Source organism: Tachypleus tridentatus, chromosome 7 (genome assembly GCF_004210375.1).
Source record: "Tachypleus tridentatus isolate NWPU-2018 chromosome 7, ASM421037v1, whole genome shotgun sequence".
Classification (NCBI taxonomy): Eukaryota; Metazoa; Arthropoda; class Merostomata; order Xiphosura; family Limulidae; genus Tachypleus; species Tachypleus tridentatus.
This window is the reverse complement of record NC_134831.1, coordinates 93,940,239-93,965,180: the sequence shown is the minus strand read 5'-3', so window position 1 is coordinate 93,965,180 and position 24,942 is coordinate 93,940,239. Positions and strand designations below refer to the sequence as shown.

General features: G+C 36.9%; 1 protein-coding gene across 2 annotated transcripts in view; it reads right to left on the bottom strand.

The window, feature by feature from the left end:
- Positions 1-24,942, bottom strand: part of LOC143256211 (uncharacterized) — a 120,562-nt gene that overhangs the window by 76,716 nt on the left and 18,904 nt on the right. Inside the window, exons 1-3 of one of the 2 annotated variants that reach the window (XM_076513096.1) lie at positions 19,320-19,406; positions 18,841-19,064; positions 4,693-4,956 (exon numbers count right to left, since the gene is read on the bottom strand). In XM_076513096.1, coding sequence (XP_076369211.1) covers positions 4,693-4,956; positions 18,841-19,064; positions 19,320-19,367 — 536 coding nt within the window. In that variant the 5' untranslated portion in view covers positions 19,368-19,406. Of the gene's footprint in view, positions 1-4,692; positions 4,957-18,840; positions 19,065-19,319; positions 19,407-24,942 lie in introns of those variants that run through there. The other variant, XM_076513097.1, reaches the window with a different exon arrangement.

The window sequence follows — 24,942 nt, the reverse complement described above, 5'->3', positions numbered from 1 at the left end:
GTATTTCTCTGATTCTCAAGTTTCATTCTCTTACAAAGTTAACTCTCACCATTCTCTAATGAAATATCATACCAGTATTTCTCTGATTCTCAAGTTTCATTCTCTTACAAAGTTAACTCTCACCATTCTCTAATGAAATATAATACCAGTATTTCTCTGATTCTCAAGTTTCATTCTCTTATAAATTTAACTCTCACCATTCTCTAATTAAATATAATACCAGTATTTCTCTGATTCTCAAGTTTCATTCTCTTACAAAGTTAACTCTCACCATTCTCTAATGAAACATAATACCAGTATTTCTCTGATTCTCAAGTTTCATTCTCTTACAAAGTTAACTCTCACCATTCTCTAATGAAACATAATACCAGTATTTCTCTGATTCTCAAGTTTCATTCTCTTACAAAGTTAACTCTCACCATTCTCTAATGAAACATAATACCAGTATTTCTCTGATTCTCAAGTTTCATTCTCTTACAAAGTTAACTCTCACCATTCTCTAATGAAACATAATACCAGTAAGTATTTCTCTGATTCTGAAGTTTCATTCTCTAATAAAGTTAACTCTCACCATTCTCTAATGAAACATAATACCAGTATTTCTCTGATTTTGAAGTTTTATTCTCTTATAAAGTTAACTCTCACCATTCTTTAATGATATCTTTATAATCTTTTTCCTCAATAATATAAGGAACTTTCATGGCCAATGGGATAACTGAATGTAGCTGTCCTTGAGACACATCTTCTGGGTCTAAAGCTTAAAATAGCTGCAAATAAGTGAACATCCCAGATGATAGAAACCGTTTGTACATTTCCTTGCTTAGTTTGACATAAAAATTCAATGTCTTAAGCTGAAATTCTTCAAGTTCTTTGGTTTGAATCATGGAAGGATATTCTAGAAAGATACTTTCAGTTCTTTCTCCACGATATATTTCACTTGAGGGAAGATAAACTGAAGAATGATTGATGTTAACCTTCGATATATCTGCATCTTTTAGTACTTCTCTCTTAATAAAATTACCAAGGATACATTTCATACTACTGTTGATGGAGGCATGTAGCTTATGAATTCTGAAGCTCTCAGCTTCAACCTCTAAACTTATTTTATTGACATATGGTAGAATAAAAGTTGGAAATGCAAAGTATATTTTTACGATTGTATTCTGTAAACTTTCTAGTATTGTAGATGCCAAAGTCATCCCATCTTCTGATGCCACTGATGTAAAAAATAAGACAAGTACTGGTCATTGATTCAGTAGTCTTTCTACCACTTGTTGAAGTGATAACCATCGAGTACAGCTGTGATATAAAATCATGTTAGGATCAGTCTGGATAAATTCCTGAAATTCTGCATATTCAGTTAATCTCTTTGGGCTGTTTCACAAATATGAATAAATATTTCTAGTCAGCTCTACTAAGGAAGGTGGAAGTTCAGAACATACATAGGATACACATAAACACACTGAGTGACATACACAACCTTGTACACAGAGATATGTCACTTTCTGCTTTAGCAAAATTTAAACACCACTTTTTGATCACATCATTACACTTACATAGCCTATCGATTTTTTAAATGGGATTCCATGTTTCTAAAAAGAAATTACTCTAAAATTGTGAATGCCTTGGGCAGTACAGCAATTGATTTCCAAAGAAGTTAAAAAGTTTTAAATTGTGTTTTAAATACGGCTATCATGAAATCTAGCTATTAGAACAAGTTGTTGTTTGTAGATGCATCTGTACTTTCATCAGTAATTAATGAATATTCTTTAATAGTGCTATAAAGATTTTCAAGTATTTCTCACCAGAGACATCACGAAAAACAACTGTTCCTTTTGTTCTTGCACGTTTAATTTCCTTAGCAATTTTAGAATCAAGGCATGCATTAGATAGAAAGCCTGGAAGATGATCTCGTATTGAAATGGGGAGATTGTGTTCTGTTACAAACACACACATTTCAGTTCAATGAAAGCCACTTGAGACATGCTATATGAAGAAGTAGAAAGCCGTACGAAAACAGTTACTTTAAAAGTCTTAGCCCTTGCTTTAATATTTTTAAATGTTTTTCACTGTCAAGATGTTTCTCAAGTATGGTAATACTCCCAGATAAGTCACAACTATATATATTTACAAAATGACTTACGTTTTTTGAACTTCGACTAAAACAACTAAACTTAGGATTATTGAAGGTGAATTTTCAACAAATTTAATAATTGTCTTAGAAACTGTACTTTGGTTAGGTATAATTCTGTGTGGTTGCCATAATTTTAAACACTTTAGTTTTTGAGTAAAAAAATGAAACAAAATATGCGGGTCCTCGAACTCAAGTTCCTCTCGGTCGTTCGGCTGTTTCCGTGACGTCTAACAACTATGACGTAATAGTTGCCAAACACGCTTCGTTGCGCGCCGACCTTTATGTTCCTTTCAGTGCTGGTGTTTTATGTAAATCTATCGATGCTTTTTTCAGATTACATATTTGTGAGACTATTTTTTGTCTTGATATTGCAACTTTATGTTTGTTTTATGATAACATGGTTTACTGCGTTACTTATGTTTGTAAAAACGGTTCAGCATCGAGCAAAAGCTTCTTTTCGTTTCCGTGCAAGGAGAAGGAACCGGCAAGGTGGCGACAGTGGGTGTAAATGGTCAATAGGAAGAACTGGACTCCTTTATACCATGCAAAGCTTTGTTAAGATCACTTTGAACGCTCATGTTTTGTGTCGGATTCCACTGTTTTGGATTCCGTGGGTTTCAAGCCAGGCAGGTTGAGACTGAAAAAAACATCGGCAGTAGACAGGATCGTCCCCACCATCTTTCCTTGTGTAGAGCTGAGGACTGATCTCAGCCTGCAGCATACAGGCTCCACCCCTCTGAAGCCATCCCTTGCCATCATGAAAAGAACAAACTTAAAGGTATATGTGCAGTATAAAGCGATAAACAATAACTAGTATAATATAATAATTTAAAAAGTACAAGTTTTTGAAAAATGTAACTAGACATACACATTTCACATTCATGAGCGTGTTTTGCATTTGTGACACCTGAAAGTTAGTGAAACCTTGATTTCTTAATCTAGACAGTGGACAAATCTATCCCAAATAGAGTATATTCCAAGTTTAAAAGCTGGTAGATCATTCTGTAGATGTTTTTGTATCATTTTTACACATGAAAAGTTTGAAGAATACCATTTTTCAAATTTAACATTTCAAGATAAATTGAAATAAGACTATGTCTTGAACATGTTGAAGTAATCAAGTACATGTTATGTATTTAAAAAAACATTGTAGACTTGTAAACAATCACATATAAACTCCATCACATATTTCCATAATTCATCATAATAAAATTAATCTTAACACAGTACTTTCACATTGTCATATTAAATGTAAATCTCATAAACCTCATAAAGCATTTTGTTTTAATATATAATCTTATTTCTTCAGTATCACTTACAGTTCCGCTACTCTCGTTCGTGGAACTGTCCTCATCAATAGAACTTGTCAGATCTGTGTCAAAAGTAACTGTTCTAGGTTCGTTCAGAGTAGGTTCCAATTGATATGGCGATACTTGACACTGTTCAGAACCCAAAGTCAAAACAGACTCCGCCTCTGTTTCTCCGTATGCACTGAACATGTTTATTTACATTCAACGCGCTGGCGTTGGCGGTTTGTTTGGCAACTATTACGTCACAGTACTTTTCCTAGCGTCAAACGTAAAAACTAAAATGTTCGGATTGCCGCTCAGAAAGGGCTCTTTCTGCACCAAGTTCTATGTTTCATTTATTAGCACATATTTTTATAAAAAATGTAAACCTGCAAAATTAATCAGTATACTTCTTTTGACTGCAAAGTTTTCTTTTTCTGTAAAATTCACCTTTAAGCAATTTTTGTGGCAACTGAGGTTTCTGTTCGTAACTAAGCTTATGTAAGCTAAATTACTATACTTATTGTTCCTTTTCTCAGCCATTATGATATGTGGGGAGGGTTATGTGTAAATTAAATGAAATTATAAAAAGTAAGCAAAACACAAATTTATAATTAAACAATGCATTACACTGTAAACTAATACTGACACTTACGAGTCACGAAATGAGCTCTTATAAAACATGTTCAAACATTTAGACATAAAACTTGTCCTTATTAAACATTATCACAAGGTCACATCTCATGTAAAGGTGGCAATAAATTTGAAAATCTTTTATTGGCCACGAAACATGCAAGTTAGCAAAATTTATCAAATTTCATGATGGTTTTACCAAACAGAGCCAAATTTACCAAATTTGGTAAAAAATTATCAAATTCAGCAACCTTGAACCAGACTGACGTAACAAAATAGGCGAGTCTGTAACAGCGATGAAGCTCGCAACATTAGTGATGACGTGCAGTTCCTAATTACCAAATCTGCGATAATTTGGTCAGTTAGTAAAAATGATGTAAAAGTTGATTCCCAAACTCGAACTGGCCACAATTATGCTATCCACTGGTCACACTGATATATAGTTTTCATCTTGCTCGTTAATAACTTTGTCCACCACGGGTATCGAAACCCTTCTTATAACGTTACAAGTCCACAAACTATGTTCTTACAGCAAAACACTATTGTTGACAGTGAAACTGATAGCTAGTATACTAGAATCAAGGATTTTTTCTGACCACACACTAAAGATTAAGGTGGGTATTTTGAACTACTTACCTGTGTCTATAATGTGGATGAGATGGGTAAGAAGGAAGGTAACTGTGCCCGTACGTTCGTTTGTGACTGTAGTGGGGTGTCCCGTGGTACCACGGGTAATAGGCTAGCTTGCTGTGGCCGTGGTGATGCTCTTTGGGGTCTGGAGGCTTATCCGGGAGAAGACTGGTGTTCGGTTCAGCGTCTCCCTCTCGTTCGTCCAAGAAAACTGAAGAAAAGTTAAACCGAATCGCCCTGGTGCCTGCTATCAGGTGGAAAATGTAGTCACTAAGGGAGAGAATATAATGTATTCAGAGAGAAACTGGTAGAATGACCAGAACCCATTGCTGAGGTTCTTTGAAATTATAGTTTATTAGTAAAGAGTTCTATTCCCCCAATGCCTCAAACCTGTAAGTTTTGATAATTCGTTCTTGTTGTATAACTAGTTACTCAGGGAAAAGAGTTTCGTATGTTAAAAACACGCATCGTTTCATAAAACATAAATCATCCTCACTTACAAGCATGTTTCATCTCTTTCGTGCTAACGTGTACAAATAACAAAACTGTTGAAGAATTTTTACGAGAACAAGAATTTGAAACATGAAGTACATTTCCAGGGACTTTGTCGTGAAGCACAAAGCTACACAATGGATCATGTGTGCTCTGCCCATTGCGGCTATGGAAACTCGATTTTTTTTAACGTTATGAACACTAAGACTGAGGTAACAGGGATTTTCCAGGAAATTACTGAAAGACAAAAGACATACCGAATATTACTTTTAGCGTAAGGTCGCACAGCGAGCTAACTTGATTATGCCCGACGCGGGGATTGTATTTAGCGTTATAAGGTCTCAAAGTTGGCGATAAGCAATCGGGGGTGGGAAAATCTTTGGCTTGTTTTATTTTTCTACATCGTTTGTCTACACTTGTGGATTCCCCATCATTTGCAAAATGTACAAAATCCATCCCATCACTCGTAGAATGTACAAGATCGATCCCATCACTTGTAGAATGTACAAGATCCACCCCATAACTCGTAGAATGTACAACATCCATTCCATCACTCGTAGAATGAACTAAATCCAACCCATCACTCGTAGAATGAACTAGATCCATCCCATAACTCGTAGAATGTTCAAGATCAATCCCATAACTCGTAGAATGTACAACATCCATCCCATCACTCGTAGAATGAACTAAATCCATCCCATCACTCGTAGAATAAACTAGATCCATTCCATCACGTGTGGAATGAACTAGGTCCATCCCATCACTCGTAGAATGTACAAGATCAATCCCATCACTCGTAAAATGAACTAGATCCATCCCATCACTTGTAGAATGAACTAAATCCATCCCACCACTTGTAGAATGTACAAGATCCATCCCATCACTGGTAGAATGAACTAGATTCATCCCATCACTTGTAGAATGTACAAGATCAATCCCATCACTCGTAGAATGAACTAGATCCATCCCATCACTTGTAGAACGTACAAGATCAATCCCATCACTTGTAGAATGAACTAGATCCATCCATTTGATAGATTGTTTAGGCAGAGTATTCATGATGAAACTTTGTATAATGGACGGCAACTGCCTGTAGTGGAGACACAAGTGTAGAGGACGACGTTTCGAAAGTCTTCCGCCTTTCGTCTTCAGGTTATTGTACGTGTAACAAAACCTTGGCAGGGGTTTAGTTTAGAGATAGAGACGTCTCTCTTCAACAGGGGGGTAAGGATCGTTGTGGCTCCTCTTCGTCCCCTCACATGAAAGATTGTTCATCTGTACGTGAGAGTTTTCCTGTATTTTAATTTTACTTGTTTGAGGCAATGAAGTGAAGTGGGGCAGTGTGAGAACGCTGAGCGAGACAAAGGCGGCAAAAAGGATTTTTGTTTGTTTTTGAATTTCCACAAAGCTACTCGAGGGCTATCTGTGCTAGCCGTCCCTAATTTAGCAGTGTAAGACTAGAGGGAAGGCAGCTAGTCATCACCATCCACCGCCAACTCTTGGGCTACTCTTTTACCAACGAATAGTGGGATTGAACGTAATATAATAACGCCCCTACGGCTGAAAGGGCGAGCATGTTTGGCGCGACGGGGATGCGAACTCGCGACCCTCAGATTACGAGTCGCACGCCTTAACACGCTTGGCCATGCCGGGCCCAGGCAAAAAGGATGTGGACAAGTCTGGAGCCCGCCGGCAGAAATGAAGCAAGCCCCGCGATAATCAGTAGAACATCCTGTGATCAGGGCCATGAGTAGCTGGGATCTATAAATCTAAGTGCCTCAGAATTTGTTGTGAGGGAGAAACGGGAGAGCCCCGAGAAAACCCACTTTCACAGAACAGGCGCCGAATATTCTACCTGTCCTGTGCCCAGAGCTAAAAAATAAATAAAAAATAAACATATATACACCCTATTTATGTTGTGTGTTTTATTAAGTGATTCGTACCTGCTGAAATACGTTGTGTGGTGAGATGTATTTTGTAGGAGCGCTGGCTAATTTGTATAATGACGCGGTTAGTTCATTTCTATGTTATAAACATATATACACCCTATTTATGTTGTGTGTTTTATTAAGTGATTCGTACCTGCTGAAATACGTTGTGTGGTGAGATGTATTTTGTAGGAGCGCTGGCTAATTTGTATAATGACGCAGTTAGTTCATTTCTATGTTATAAACATATATACACCCTATTTATGTTGTGTGTTTTATTAAGTGATTCGTACCTGCTGAAATACGTTGTGTGGTGAGATGTATTTTGTAGGAGCGCTGGCTAATTTGTATAATGACACGGTTAGTTCATTTCTATGTTCTGCTTTTAAGTAATGTTTGTGTACTCTTTCAGTTAGCCAATTCCTTAGGGTGGGCAGATTACTGATTTTGTGTACATAGTTGACAGGTGTGTATGTTGGTAGTTGGTTTGCTGCTCTTAATATTTTGTTATATTTGGATTTTCTGTAGTGTGTTAGATACGTGACTTGACATCCATATTCTATTAACGGACGGATGTAAGCCTCGTATATTTGAATGATGATTTCAGGTGAGTAGCCTGAATACTTGCTAGCTATGGTCAACAAATGTAAAATACGTTTTTGGATGGATAGATGCGTGCTGTAGACAAGTTTTTCCACATTAATGTGAAATGTGATGCTGAGGAAGTGTTTGCACATGTTAATAGGCGAGTTGCCGAGTTTGATGTCTACTTTCACTGTGCCTCTTTAATTCCCTATAAAGAGTGATTGCTCGTGTTTTTGTGGGATTTAAAACACACCACAGTATTTAGTGATTTCTGAACGCGAGGCATGGCCATTAGCGGGTTTCTAGAAATACTCCGGATGGCAATGTCGTCAGCGTATTGTGAATTGTAAGTGTAAGTTGTTATGTCACTGACGATAATAATGTAACGGAGTGCCAATAGGACAGATCCTTGAAGTACTCATGCAGTGATGTTGAAAGATTTTGATAAGGTATTGTTGACTCTTATTAGAGCTGTTATATCTGTAAGGAAGTTTGATATGCATCTGATAATAGTGTGACTTACTTTCAAGTTGTTTAATTTATACTTGATGGCGTTATGCCAGACACTGTCAAATGCTTTTTTAACATTTAAAAATACACCTGTGGTTATGTGGTTGTTATTGAATGCTTTGTAAACTGATTTAGTGAGTCGTGTGTGGTGATCTGTTGTTTGTCTATTTTTTCTGGAAGCGTTTTGAGATTCAGGGAGGATATTATTTATTTCGCAGAAACGAAGGAAGAGATTTGATATTATTTTCTCCATCCGTTTACCAAGATAACTTAACAGACTGATGAGACGGAAGTTGTCAGGATTAGTCCTGTTTGTTGTTGTTTTTTTTATAATCGTGGTGATAATAGCTTTTTCCAAGTGTCGGGGTAATAACCTGTTGTTAGTGACAAGTGTCGGGGTAATAACTTGTTGTTAGTGACAAGTGTCAGGGTAATAACCTGTTGTTAGTGACAAGTGTCGGGGTAATAACCTGTTGTTAGTGACAAGTGTCGGGGTAATAACCTGTTGTTAGTGACAAGTGTCGGGGTAATAATCTGTTGTTAGTGACAAGTGTCGGGGTAATAACTTGTTGTTAGTGACAAGTGTCGGGTAATAACCTGTTGTTAGTGACAAGTGTCGGGGTAATAACCTGTTGTTAGTGACAAGTGTTGGGTAATAACCTGTTGTTTGTGATAAGTGTCGGGGTAATAACTTGCTGTTAATGACAAGTGTCGGGTAATAACTTGCTGTTAGTGACAAGTGTCGGGGTAATAACCTGTTGTTTGTGACAAGTGTCGGGGTAATAACTTGCTGTTAGTGACAAGTGTCGGGGTAATAACCTGTTGTTAGTGACAAGTGTCGGGGTAATAACCTGTTGTAGGTGACAAGTGTCGGGGTAATAACCTGTTGTTAGTGACAAGTGTCAGGGTAATAACTTGTTGTCAGTGACAAGTGTCGGGGTAATAACCTGTTGTTAGTGACAAGTGTCGGGGTAATAACCTGTTGTTAGTGACAAGTGTCGGGGTAATAACCTGTTGTAGGTGACAAGTGTCAGGGTAATAACCTGTTGTTAGTGACAAGTGTCAGGGTAATAACCTGTTGTTAGTGAAAGATTCATGATGTTTATGAGATGTTGTAATAGGAGCCCTTTTTAAGAATAATATTAGGTTATTGATCATTTCCGGGGGAAGTGTTTTTCAAGTGTTTAATGTTAATTTTGAGCTCAGTGGTGTTAATTTCTCTATTAATTGAACTGGAGTAGCTAATTAGAGTGTTACCGGGGAATTGTGGGGTGAAGAAAGATTGATTTGTATGTACGTAGTTTTTAACACGTTGTTGTGTTGTGTGTCAAAGTCATCAGAGTTGAGGTCACTAAAGGATGATTCGTAATAGTCGACCAGTAGATCGGCTTTCTCTGAATCCATCCTCGCGATTGTGTTGTTGTGTGTGTGATGTGTTAGAGTAAGTATTTTGTGTTTTTGTCTGAAGAAATGCTCTTAAATTTCTTCCAAAATTATTTTGAGTTATTCTTACTTTTTACAAAAGTTAAGCCAACCTATTTATTTTGCTATTTTAACTTGTTTAATTTTTGTGTTTGTTCTGTTGATCTGTGTTTTGATGGTTGGGCCGCGTGTTGCATAGTGAGTTCGTCTAAGCTGTCTGCGTTTGATTATTAGAGCGTGAATTTCTGGTGTTAAAGTCCATTGATTGTGGAGTATTTTTTTTGTTTGTGTGTAAAGTGTTGTCGGTCTTTTATAGTGTCCTGGTGGATTGTGGAGAGCGTGTAGTGATTGATTAGATTATTACTGTTTCTGATTAGAAGAGATATTTCCTATAGATTCAACCAATGATAGCCATAGGTTACTCATCTCTAATACGGAATCTCTGTTTAGTGAAGGTTCAATAGTGTTAATATAAAATTATTCTTTGATTTTTCTTGTCTTCCAGAATTTGTCAGTGTCGATGATTCTAATTTTCTCCCAGTTTATTATGTGTCCAGTTGACGTGGTGCGCTCTGGAACGGCTGAATATTGTGTTCTCATGAGTCTTGTACTAACTTTATGTTCTTTTGTTCTTGTCACAAATTTTCTTCCTGTTTCTACAATGTATGTGTCGTGGTAGGAACAAGGAATTTCATAGATGACGTTTTTGATATTCTCTTTGGTAGGTCGCTGTTTGTTTTTTACCAGAATGAACCTTAAGGTACTGTAGGATTTCCACCAGCTTTTGAATTTCTTGGCTATGTGTTTGAGTTTTTCTCTGAAATGTTGTAGGTCTGGCAGGTTAATGGTGTTGACTTTCTGATCTTTTCTTTCTGTCGTGGTCTTCAAGAAGTTTTGGTGAAAATGTAACTAACTATTCTGTTTAAAACTCTCTACGATCTTCTGGCGTACTGCTTCAATGAATGTAGGGCCCAGCATGGCCAGGTGGTTAAGGCACTCGACTCGTAATCCGACGGTCACGGGTTCGAATCCCCGTCAAAATAAAAATGTTCGCCCTTTCAGCCGTGAGGGCTTTATAAAGTGACGGTCAATCCCACTATTCGTTGGTAAAAGAGTAGCCCAAAGGTTGACTGTGATAACTAGCTGCCTTCCCTCTAGTGTTACACTGCGAAATTAGGGACGAGTAGTGCAAATAGTCCTCGAGTAGCTTTGCGCTTAATTCAAAACAAACCAAACAATCGATGGATTTCTTATTGTAGATGTTTTCTGCTCTTTTTTTTAAGCATTGGATTATACCACATTTTATCGAGGTTGGATGATAGGACTGGAAGTGTAGGTAGGTTCGTGTATGTGGGTTTTTGGAATACAGTTGTGGTGATTTGTCTTGCTTTTCTAGATTCATCCCAACAGTCGTAAAACGTACAATATCCATCCCACCACTTGTAGAATAAACTAGATCCATCCCATCGCTCGCAGAATGAATTAGATCCACCCCATACCTCGTGAAATGTACAAGATCCATCCCACCACTTGTAGAATAAACTAGATCCATCCAAGCACTCGTAAAATGAACTAGATCCACCCCATACCTCATGAAATGTACAAGATCCATCCCACCACTTGTAGAATAAACTAGATCCATCCCATCGCTCTCAGAATGAACTAGATACTCCATAACTTGTAAAATAAACTAGATCCATCAAAGCACTCGTAGAATGTACAAGATCCATCCCATCGCTCGCAGAATGAACTAGATACTCCATAACTTGTAGAATAAACTAGATCCATCAAAGCACTCGTAAAATGTACAAGATCCATCCCACCACTTGTAGAATAAACAAGATCCATCCAAGCACTCGTAGAATGAACTAGATCCACCCCATAACTCGTAGAATGTACAAGATCCATCCCATCGCTCGCAGAATGAACTAGATACTCCATAACTTGTAGAATAAACTAGATCCATCAAAGCACTCGTAAAATGTACAAGATCCATCACACCACTTGTAGAATAAACTAGATCCATCCAAGCACTCGTAGAATGAACTAGATCCACCCCATACCTCGTGAAATGTACAAGATCCATCCCACCACTCGTAGAATGAACTAGATCCACCCCATAACTCGTAGAATGTACAAGATCCATCCCATCGCTCGCAGAATGAACTAGATACTCCATAACTTGTAGAATAAACTAGATCCATCAAAGCACTCGTAAAATGTACAAGATCCATCACACCACTTGTAGAATAAACTAGATCCATCCAAGCACTCGTAGAATGAACTAGATCCACCCCATACCTCGTGAAATGTACAAGATCCATCCCACCACTTGTAGAATAAACTAGATCCATCCAAGCACTCGTAAAATGAACTAGATCCACCCCATACCTCGTGAAATGTACAAGATCCATCCCATCGCTCGCAGAATGAACTAGATACTCCATAACTTGTAGAATAAACTAGATCCATCAAAGCACTCGTAAAATGTACAAGATCCATCACACCACTTGTAGAATAAACTAGATCCATCCAAGCACTCGTAGAATGAACTAGATCCACCCCATACCTCGTGAAATGTACAAGATCCATCCCACCACTCGTAGAATGAACTAGATCCACCCCATAACTCGTAGAATGTACAAGATCCATCCCATCGCTCGCAGAATGAACTAGATACTCCATAACTTGTAGAATAAACTAGATCCATCAAAGCACTCGTAAAATGTACAAGATCCATCACACCACTTGTAGAATAAACTAGATCCATCCAAGCACTCGTAGAATGAACTAGATCCACCCCATACCTCGTGAAATGTACAAGATCCATCCCACCACTCGTAGAATGAACTAGATCCACCCCATAACTCGTAGAATGTACAAGATCCATCCCATCGCTCGCAGAATGAACTAGATACTCCATAACTTGTAGAATAAACTAGATCCATCAAAGCACTCGTAAAATGTACAAGATCCATCACACCACTTGTAGAATAAACTAGATCCATCCAAGCACTCGTAGAATGAACTAGATCCACCCCATACCTCGTGAAATGTACAAGATCCATCCCACCACTTGTAGAATAAACTAGATCCATCCAAGCACTCGTAAAATGAACTAGATCCACCCCATACCTCGTGAAATGTACAAGATCCATCCCATCGCTCGCAGAATGAACTAGATACTCCATAACTTGTAGAATAAACTAGATCCATCAAAGCACTCGTAAAATGTACAAGATCCATCACACCACTTGTAGAATAAACTAGATCCATCCAAGCACTCGTAGAATGAACTAGATCCACCCCATACCTCGTGAAATGTACAAGATCCATCCCACCACTCGTAGAATGAACTAGATCCACCCCATAACTCGTAGAATGTACAAGATCCATCCCATCGCTCGCAGAATGAACTAGATACTCCATAACTTGTAGAATAAACTAGATCCATCAAAGCACTCGTAAAATGTACAAGATCCATCACACCACTTGTAGAATAAACTAGATCCATCCAAGCACTCGTAGAATGAACTAGATCCACCCCATACCTCGTGAAATGTACAAGATCCATCCCACCACTTGTAGAATAAACTAGATCCATCCAAGCACTCGTAAAATGAACTAGATCCACCCCATACCTCGTGAAATGTACAAGATCCATCCCACCACTTGTAGAATAAACTAGATCCATCCCATCGCTCTCAGAATGAACTAGATACTCCATAACTTGTAAAATAAACTAGATCCATCAAAGCACTCGTAGAATGTACAAGATCCATCCCACCACTTGTAGAATAAACAAGATCCATCCAAGCACTCGTAGAATGAACTAGATCCACCCCATAACTCGTAGAATGTACAAGATCCATCCCATCGCTCGTAGAATGAACTAGATCCATCCCATCACTTGTAGAATGTGAAAGATCAATCCCATCGCTCGTAGAATAAACTAGACCCATTCAAGCACTCGTAGAATGAACTAGATCCACCCCATAACTCGTAGAATGCACAAGATCCATCCCATCGCTCGTAGAATGAACTAGATCCATCCCATCACTTGTAGAATGTGAAAGATCAATCCCATCGCTCGTAGAATAAACTAGACCCATTCAAGCACTCGTAGAATGAACAAGCATCACAGTTAAGTTCTGGTGAAAAGATATAACAATTATTTACATAAGAAAGCTTCACTGAAACAGTTTATGTTTTGCTTGTAATTTGTCAGTGAAGGAAAGACGTTTCTAATGGCTTCTAATATTTTCCTGCTTATTTAAGTTATAAATATGTGTTGGCAAACTTTTCTTTTTTATTTGAGCTTGAGAAAAGTTTATGTGTCTATGTGTTTTCGACTTTTAAAAGTTATAAAGAGAAACTCTCATTTATAAAATGGGTTGGGAAAACTATTTTTGTTTGCTTGAAAGACAAAGTATCCCATCAGAGCTTCAAACTTGTTAGTGTCACAAAACTTAAAACGTGGAAGAACTTCGATGCAGCAAAACTTGTGCTAAAATAAACACATTATCAATCGTAGGTTTTACATTTTGAAATAAGCGCTTACTTAACCGTAGACTTCAAATCAGAAATAGGTATATACTGAACAGTAGACACTGACTTCGAAATTAGCACTTATTTAACCGTAGAATTTAACTTTAAAATAAGCGTTTACTTAATTAGAGACTTTGACTTTGAAACAGACACTTACTTAATCGTAGATTTTAACGATAGGTAACAGAGATGGTTACTACAATATGGGTAACGACACTTACCGTATATTCCGCCTAATAAGCCGAATTTCTGGCCCTAAATTTTGGACCTGATTTTTGGGGGTCGGCTTATTGGCCGATCAATCCTTTCGGAAATTTCTTCTTCTTAGGAAATGTTTTTCTTTTGAAAATTACCATAGGCGGTAATTTTGTCCCATCAGCAAAGCACGTTAAGACTACAGTGAAACGTTGTTTCTGGAATTTCATTGGTTACCTAATTACAGTGAGTGGAGCCAATAACGAATGACATATTGATTCCATCTCTGTCTCAATACGACACGTTCTGATTTACTACAGAACGCTAATGATCACACACAACATGCATGCTGACGCTGAAACGAGACTAAGAAATCATTTTGAAGAAACTTGTCACTTCTTAAAAATGGCTTCGTCTTATTGGGCGGTAATAAGCAAAAACCCTCATTTTCAGAGCTGAAAATTAGCCTCGGCTTATTCGGCGATTCGGCTTATTAACCGGAAAATACGGTATTAATTGTAGATATTATTTATTATAATAAAGCTAAGCTGAGTAACGCATTTCGTGGAATATTTAAGACCAACCCTATGAGACAGAAACATAAAATCATAGAGTTGAGTAACATATTTGGCGTTTGTTAATCATCGGCATGTCTCGAAATATTCAGATCTGAGTATTATATTTATAAAAAAATGGAGAAATAACCCTTGTGAAACACTATTAAACAGTGGGGAAACTTAACCAGTAAAACACACAGAATTACACCTGATCCATTCCTAAAAATCAAAATATTTAGACTGTGTGTGTGGTCTTCTTGACTGTTTGTCACAGTGAGTTAAATTTCTCAAAACGATTCGTGGTTGACGAGTTTGGTTCTAATGACTTATTCTGTTCGAGCGTTGAAATGTGTTAATATTTAAACGGTTACGTGGTAATACTGACTTCATTAGTCCCGCGTTTAATATTCTGTTGTCTTTATTACACGAGCAACCTTTGAAACGTATTAGTTTATGATTTGTTATCTGAGTGCAGTTGACATTTGTTTCGACAAATTTACGTTGAAAACTGTTTTCTCTTCGGTTTTTTTTTTTTATTATTTCTTTGTTAATATGTTGTACTGGCTTCAACAAGGGACAGAGAATATAATATATATATGTTTCTTAACTCCAAAAAGGAAGGCCCGGCATGGTCTGGTGGTTAAGGATCTCTACTCGTAATTTAAGGTTCGCGGGTTCGAATCTCTGTCACACCAAACATTTTTATATTGTATATCGCTTGTTGAAGCCAGTCTCTCTTCCCATTGTTTTTGAGTACAACATATTAACAAAGATATATTTTTATATCGTCTATCGCTTGTTGAAGCCAGTCTCTCTTCTCATTGTTAACATTGTTTATGAGTACAACATATTTGTAAATCTAATGGCTTAGAACTCTAAATATCCAACTTCGATACCCGCAGTGAGAAGTCTATAATGTGTAGCTCTGCGCTTACCAACGAATAAAAACTTCGACATGTTTTTTTTTTTCTCGTTTCATGTTTATGTCTGTTCCACTTTCACCTACGTCAGAATGAACATAAATATAGTAAAACATTTGTTTGTTCATTTTTCCTGATCAATAAATCGGTAATCTTATGAGGTACCCATAATTTAATAATAGTTAAATATCACAGTAGGTAGATTAAAAACAAAAAAAAAGACCTTTCGTAGCTTAAACGCGACAAGTGACGACAAGGGTTACGCATGCACTTGAAGTTGCGTGATTCAAGTTTATTGAAACAGACATAAACGTATGTGACGTTTCGTACTCACACTGTCATCATATATTCACATTGGAACTCGCTGATAAGTAGGATTGATAGATTACTGTAAATTATTCATCAGAAAAGCTGTTTAAAATACTAGAGCAAGATAAGTTCAAAACCCAATCTGTTGTGATCCCCTTTACTATTTGTCACTGAGGTTTACCTGATGAATAACTCTGAACACGGCAAGTCACTAGTGGATTATATATGTATGGTATTATGGGATCTTTCACTTGTATAATAATTTTAAAAATATAGTCGAAATACCTCTCAAAACACTACACATACGATAATAACTGGTTACGTTACTCAGTTCACTGGGCATTTGCTTAATTGTTTTGAAGTGTGTACTTTGGCTTTCAAATTATCGAATTATTTTTATGGTGAACCTTACCGATGGGAGACAAATAAAATCAAACATGATAGTTATTTTAGTTTTTATAAAATTCTTTACTTTCGAAATGTAAAATTGGAAATAATAAAGTTCCAGTGAAGCAGCCCCAGGGATGTTGATATCTCTTCAACTTACCCATGGTACCCACACTGAGTACTTTTATATTCCAACGTTCAACGTAAGTAACGGACTTAAAACTGAGTGAAAAAAACTAAAGTTTCTGTGAACACTAAATAGAGTCCAGAATATGGCCCGGCATGGCCAGGCGAGTTAAGGCGTTCGACTGTTAATCCGAGGGTCGCAGGTTCGAAACTCGGTCGCACTAAACATGCTCGCCCTTTCAGCCGTGGGAGCGTTATAATGTGACGGTCAATCCCACTATTCGTTGGTAAAAGCCCAAGATTTGGCGGTGGGTGGTGATGACTAGCTGTCTTCCCTCTAGTCTTACACTGCTAAATTAAGGACGGCTAGCGCAGATAGCCCTCGAGTAGCTTTGCGCGAAATTCTAAAACAAACAAACGAGACTCCAAAATAATTAGAGGAATTAATCGTAATATTAGTGGTACGTTTCTTTACATTATTACATGTAACTGATACGTTAGGATAGATCCTGTAAACAAGAACAACGGATCCACAAACAATATAACATGTTCGCATAGACGAAGGTGTTGACACCATCGAAAATTCTAGGATTAAATAATTTTTAGTTTTAAAGTCTATTGACACATCTACTGATAAAAGATACGAGTAAAAAGTATGATCAGTAGCGAGTGTTTTAAAACATTCACCATATTTATTATGTAGGTGTTGTTCATACTTACGCTGGGTAGTAGGGGACATTTTCACACACAGTAAAAAGTATGATCAGTAGCGAGTGTTTTAAAACATTCACCATATTTATAATGTAGGTGTTGTTCATACTTACGCTGGGTAGTAGGGGACATTTTCACACACAGTAAAAAGTATGATCAGTAGCGAGTGTTTTAAAACATTCACCATATTTATTATGTAGGTGTTGTTCATACTTACGCTGGGTAGTAGGGGACATTTTCACACACAGTAAAAAGTATGATCAGTAGCGAGTGTTTTAAAACATTCACCATATTTATAATGTAGGTGTTGTTCATACTTACGCTGGGTAGTAGGGGACATTTTCACACACAGTAAAATATATGATCAGTAGCGAGTGTTTTAAAACATTCACCATATTTATAATGTAGGTGTTGTTCATACTTACGCTGGGTAGTAGGGGACATTTTCACACACAGTAAAAAGTATGATCAGTAGCGAGTGTTTTAAAACATTCACCATATTTATAATGTAGGTGTTGTTCATACTTACGCTGGGTAGTAGGGGACATTTTCACACACAGTAAAAGTATGATCAGTAGCGAGTGTTTTAAAACATTCACCATATTTATTATGTAGGTGTTGTTCATACTTACGCTGGGTAGTAGGGGACATTTTCACACACAGTAAAAAGTATGATCAGTAGCGAGTGTTTTAAAACATTCACCATATTTATAATGTAGGTGTTGTTCATACTTACGCTGGGTAGTAGGGGACATTTTCACACACAGTAAAATATATGATCAGTAGCGAGTGTTTTAAAACATTCACCATATTTATAATGTAGGTGTTGTTCATACTTACGCTGGGTAGTAGGGGACATTTTCACACACAGTAAAAAGTATGATCAGTAGCGAGTGTTTTGAAACATTCACCATATTTATAATGTAGGTGTTGTTCATACTTACGCTGGGTAGTAGGGGACATTTTCACACACAGTAAAAAGTATGATCAGTAGCGAGTGTTTTAAAACATTCACCATATTTATTATGTAGGTGTTGTTCATACTTACGCTGGGTAGTAGGGGACATTTTCACACACAGTAAAAAGTATGATCAGTAGCGAGTGTTTTAAAACATTCACCATATTTATTATGTAGGTGTTGTTCATACTTACGCTGGGTAGTAGGGGACATTTTCACACACAGTAAAAAGTATGATCAGTAGCGAGTGTTTTAAAACATTCACCATATTTATAATGTAGGTGTTGTTCATACTTACGCTGGGTAGTAGGGGACATTTTCACACACAGTAAAAAGTATGATCAGTAGCGAGTGTTTTAAAACATTCACCATATTTATAATGTAGGTGTTGTTCATACTTACGCTGGGTAGTAGGGGACATTTTCACACACAGTAAAAAGTATGATCAGTAGCGAGTGTTTTAAAACATTCACCATATTTATAATGTAGGTGTTGTTCATACTTACGCTGGGTAGTAGGGGACATTTTCACACACCGTGCGGCCTGTTTCAGGACAGTACTGGGGCTTGGGCAGAAAGATGTCCTTTGGTGGAGACAACTTCGGATAAACATAAGGTGAATAATAGTAAGGGTCACTTGAATAAGGATGCCACGCTCCTCTGTAGGGTGGGTGTGATAACACCTCCGGGAAGTGGCCAAGTAATCCCAGAAGAAGAAGAGAGAGCTGAAACTGGACAAAAAAATAAAAACATGTTTATCCACTAATTTTTCAAAAATTTTTCTCGTAATTTTTTTCCTATGAATTTATCTCATTATATGGTGATTAGCATTGAAAATTACATCGCAAAAATATACAAGTTTTAGTAGAATTTGGTTCTTAAGATACAATGTGACACGTAGGAAATTAGGTAAGGGTTATATATTGTATGAATTAAAAACACGAAGTCTGGATGGATTAACTCACTTAATACAAATAGATACACACATTAGTATTCAGAACGACGTTTGTCTGGTAAAGCTCAAAATAACACATGAACAGAACAACTGTGTAATGTGTTACTTGTACAGAATAAAATAGTAATGTGGTGTGTGACGTCCACAAAATAGAGTACTTATGTGATGTGTCACACGAACGTTCAAGTTTAAAATGCAGATATGTCAAATCGTGTTGAACTTGCGAGACAAGTACAAGGATATCATCTTTCACATTAAGGGAAGACGTGTGCGCGCGCTTTTAGCAGGCGTGCCGTTATTCAAGAACGTTTCTTTAGGCGTCTGTTCAAAGACGTGTGTATTAATGGATTACCAAGCGTGCCAATAGATATAAAGTGTATTTGCCACTACGGAAAACTGTGGCTACTGAAGAAAGAGATGACAGGAATTATCTCATATCTCAGTTGACCGACATCTTCTCTAATCTAGAGATTTTACTATCTTTAACAACTCTATCACAAGAAAAACCTTACAGAAAGATTTTAAAAAATTACATGTGTCATTAAGAGAGTCCTGGAAGTCAAGATAAGTGAGTTAGGATGTCGTCAGTGTGAAACGTTTGATAATCACTGTACTTGTATAACGGTTACAAATATCCACCCACGATGTTCTGTGTCTGGTTTAGAAGGTTTCAGATGCTATCCTCACAAAAGACTGCTATTTGAAGTATTCCAGTTTTGCAAAATCACATATCAGTCTTACACTTTAGGAGAGATTCGAACCTATCATCAACAGGTCTATAGTCTTGGTAACTTTCTTCATTTTTTTTTTTCAGTTGAACAAAAATTGCATCGAACGATACAGAGATAGAAAGTTTAGATAAATTATACGGGATATGTGTATATATATTTATCACAAACAATGCAGAAAGAAAGTACAGATACATTATACGGGATATATGTATACATATATATGTACTTATAACAAATAATGCAGATAGAAAGTAGAGATAAATTATACGGGATATATATATATTTATCACAAACAATGGAGATAGAAAGTAGTGATAAATTAAAAAAGCAAGCAAAAACAGAAACGGTTAAATTATTATTAGTTTGACTTGGTTATTGTAAAGCACAATACACTAACTGTAATGTGCTTATCACAATTATAAAAATCCGATCTTTAGAATAGTAAGCCACTGGGGGAGCAATAATGACGGTTTATTTGTTGTTAAGCACAAAGCTAAATGGGTTATCTGTGTTACGCTCACCATTAGTATTGTTGTTAAGCACAAAGCTAAATGAGTTATCTGTGTTACGCTCACCATTAGTATTGTTGTTAAGCACAAAGCTAAATGAGTTATCTGTGTTACGCTCAAGATTAGTATTGTTATTAAGCACAAAGCCAAATGGGTTATCTATGTTACGCTCACCATTAGTATTGTTGTTAAGCACAAAGCTAAATGAGTTATCTATGTTACGCTCACCATTAGTATTGTTGTTAAGCACAAAGCTAAATGGGTTATCTATGTTACGCTCACCATTAGTATTGTTGTTAAGCACAAAGCTAAATGGGTTATCTGTGTTACGCTCACCATTAGTATTGTTGTTAAGCACAAAGCTAAATGAGTTATCTGTGTTACGCTCAAGATTAGTATTGTTATTAAGCACAAAGCTAAATGGGTTATCTATGTTACGCTCACCATTAGAATTGTTGTTAAGCACAAAGCTAAATGAGTTATCTATGCTACGCTCACCATTAGTATTGTTGTTAAGCACAAAGCTAAATGTGTTATCTATGTTACGCTCACCATTAGTATTGTTGTTAAGCACAAAGCTAAATGAGTTATCTATGTTACGCTCACCATTAGTATTGTTGTTAAGCATAAAGTTAAGTTAGTTTAGAGTATTGAACAGGTGAAATCGATCAATAAGCCTGTGTTGTACCCAAACGTTGTGCTATGAATTACTAGCCATAATTGTATTTATAGTCCGATTTTAAAATTACAAAACGAGAAATTAATCGTAAAATAATATGTGGTAAACGTAAAGATTACCCCTAAGTTGGATTATATTATTTTGAACGTACGTATTAATTTTCATTCGTTCCTAATGTTTATACACTGCTGGCCAAAATCTTAAGGCCAATGAACAAAAGGAAAAAAATATGCATTTTGCGTCGTTAGACTCAACTACTTATTTGAGTAGAGCTTCAAAAGATGAAAATAAGAAAAGGGAAAATAATAAAAAAAAATTAGCATTTAATAGGGAAAATATGAACACTATGAAATTAGCCTAAATACTAGCAGGTCAAAAGTGTAAGACCATGCCAAAAAGAAGTTTTAAACAGGATAGGAAATGCTCAACAAGAGGTCTCAGTAGTGAGTTGCACGGCCGTTATTGCGAATAACTGCAAACATTCGCTTTGGCATGGTCGATATAAGCGTTTGCAGAAGGTTGGCTGGAATGTTATTCCAAGTGGTGAAGATGACTTCACGAAATCATGTACTGTTTGGAATTGACGTCCATTTCTATAGACTTCCCTTTTGCCATCCACCTCCTAACATTTTCATTGGGGTTCAGTTCGAGCGAACACGCTGGATGGTCCAAAAGAATCACGTTATTCGCCATGAAAAAGTCCTTTGTCCTGCAGGCGTTGTGGATTGCAGCGTTGTCCTGCTGAAAGATCCAGTTATTTCCACACAAGCGAGGGCCTTCAGTCAATAAGGACGCTCTCTCTAACATGCCAATGTAGCCAGCTGCTGTTTGACGCCCCTGTATAACCTGAAGCTCCATTGTTCCATGGAAGGAGAAAGCACCCCAGATCATGATGGAACCTCCTCCACTGTGTCGTGTAGAAAATGTCTCCGGTGAGATATCCTTATCGTGCCTGTAACGTTGGAAGCCATCTGGACCATCCAGGTTAAATTTTTTCTCATCAGAGAACAAAACCTTCTTCCACTTTTCCACGTCCCATGTTTGGTGCTTCTCAGCAAAGTTTAACCGAGCTGTTTTGTGGTGTGGAAGGAGGCGTGGCCTTTGAAGACGTTTACGATTTTTAACGCCTTTCTCTCGTAGATGCCGTCTTATTGTTCGTGGGCTGTATTCTGCGTCCATAAGGGCCTTAATCATGCCCTACGATCGGCTGGTATCTTGCCGGACAACCCGTCAAATCCTCCTGCTCAACGCCGACGAAAGTTTCATGGGCCGATCACTTGAAATTCTCATTCCGTATCCCTCAGGGTCTTTTAAGAAATTTGCAACAGCAGTTTTACTATTCCCAATCTCACCAGCGATGGCACGTTGAGAGATACCTTGCTTTTGCAGCTCGACAATTTTGCCATGTTCAAACTCTGTCAACTTTTTAGCCTTTACCATATTTTTACCCAATGTAACACAGGAAATGTCAGTGGGAGATGTTGACAACGCTAATACTTGAACACAAATGACTAAATTTCGTTACGTGTTCACCGATTAATGCTTCGTTTCAGTACGGTCTTAAACTTTTAACCAGCTGGTATTTAGACTAATTTCGTAGTGTTCACATTTTCCCTATTAAATGCTAAAAATTTATTTTTATTTTCCCTTTTTTATTTTCATCTTTCGAAGCTCTATTCAAATAAGTGGTTGAGTCTAACAGCGCAAAATGCATGTTTTTTCTTTATGTTAATTGGCCATAAGATTTTGGTCAGCAGTGAATGTGTTTGAGAACAGTGAATGGAAATGTTTTAGATGTTTGAGCGCAACAAACAAATGGACTTTGTTAGTTTCTTACTAACTGAACTATTTCACCTGAATTATATCAGTGATTTATTTGAAACAACAATATATATACATGAACAAACAACCTGTCTTTAAACATTTAGACGACTTCGTGATGACATTCTATCCACTTGAAGTAAAAATGTTATTCTCAAGACGGCTGGTATGGATATTAAAATGTTAATTAAATAAAGTAGAGAACAGCCTTTCGATCTTCTTAGGTCATCTTTGTTGGCCTGAAGATGACCTAAGAAAATCGAAACGTTGTTCTGTACTTCATTTGAATTAAAATTCGGATATATATCAGCCATTTTGAGCATACATATAGTCCACTTGTCGTATTTGTAAACATAAATTAATAGCTTCCTATGAAACTTGCGGACATAATTAACCAATAGGAAACTTTCGTGTTTCTGAAAGACAAATTTTTTAAAAAATTATTGATATTTCACTGTGTAGTCCATGTGTGTATACGTACTCGAAATATTTGTATTACCTTTACTATAACTCCCACACCGGTTCGGTGGTAAGTCTACAGGCTTATGACGCTATAATTTGGGTTTCGATACTCATGGTAGGTAGAACGCAGATAGCCCATTGCATATATTTATGCTCAACAATAACCAAACGAAATCATTCTCAAGAGAGAAGACAGGCCTACTACATGTAATTACATAAATATTAATACTGAGCACCATCTTGCAAATACTAATAATATTTCGTGTAGCTTTGCGCGTAATTCAAAAGAATGTTTGGTTTTTGAATTTCGCACAAAGCTACTCGAGGGCTATCTGTCCCTAATTTAGCAGCGTAAGACTAGAGGGAAGGCAGCTATTCATCACCACCCACCGCCAACTCTTGGGCTACGCTTTTACCAACGAATAGTGGGATTGACCCTCACAGTTATACTATAACGCCCCCACGGCTGAAAGGGCCAGCATGTTTGGCGCGACGGGGATGCGAACCCGCGACCCTCGGGTTACGAGTCGAACGCCTTAACGCGCTTGGCCATGCCGGGCCAATTCAAAAGAAACTTAACCAATAATATTATCAAGCAACTTTTTAGTTATCAATTCCAAAAGATAAGAGCCAACTCATAGTGATATTAAGATTGTATTTTTTATGTTTTATTTCAGTTTATTTTTCAACACTTCCTCAAGCATTCACTTAAAGCGTATGAAACGTATATGCCACACACAACGTACAAAATATTATTTCTGCATTACATTCGTTCATATAGCGAAAACTTACCTACGCATGTTTTTGCTTATCAAATTAAAAGTTTCATAACAGTTCTAGTTATATTCGTGACCTCTCGACAAAAGCACTTCCAAGTTTCATAAAGCTAAAGAAAAAAAATTAATGAGGTTAGAACCGAAACAATTTCCATGAATACAGCACCTACGTGACCCACATTTGTTTCTAGTTTTACTTTTACTACAATACAGTACCATCAGATATAGCAGGGTGAGGCCTACAAAATTATGATTAAAGGTTTGCTGTGCCGGTTAGAGAAGGAGCACTATCACTTTGAAGTTCACTAGCGAACAATTAAGTTTAAAAAATTAAAACAAGATAACGCAGTGAGAAGAATAATTAGGCTTAGCTTATTATTAGAATGAGCAATTAGGCTTAGTAATTATTGTTACAGTAACATATATTACAACTGTGAAGTAATCCAAGTAATTAGACTTAGCATTTATTGTTACAATGAGATGTCAAAGGACAACTAAGCTTAGCAATTATTGTTCCTATATGATACTATAGTTATGAAGTAACCCAAACAGTTAGTGTTAGCACTAATTATTATAACACATCACTTTGGAAGCTCTAATAACTTTAACACAGTACCATCACTCCCTCTAGACTTGTTAAAAGTATTAATGAGATAAATCTAATAAATTGATAAAC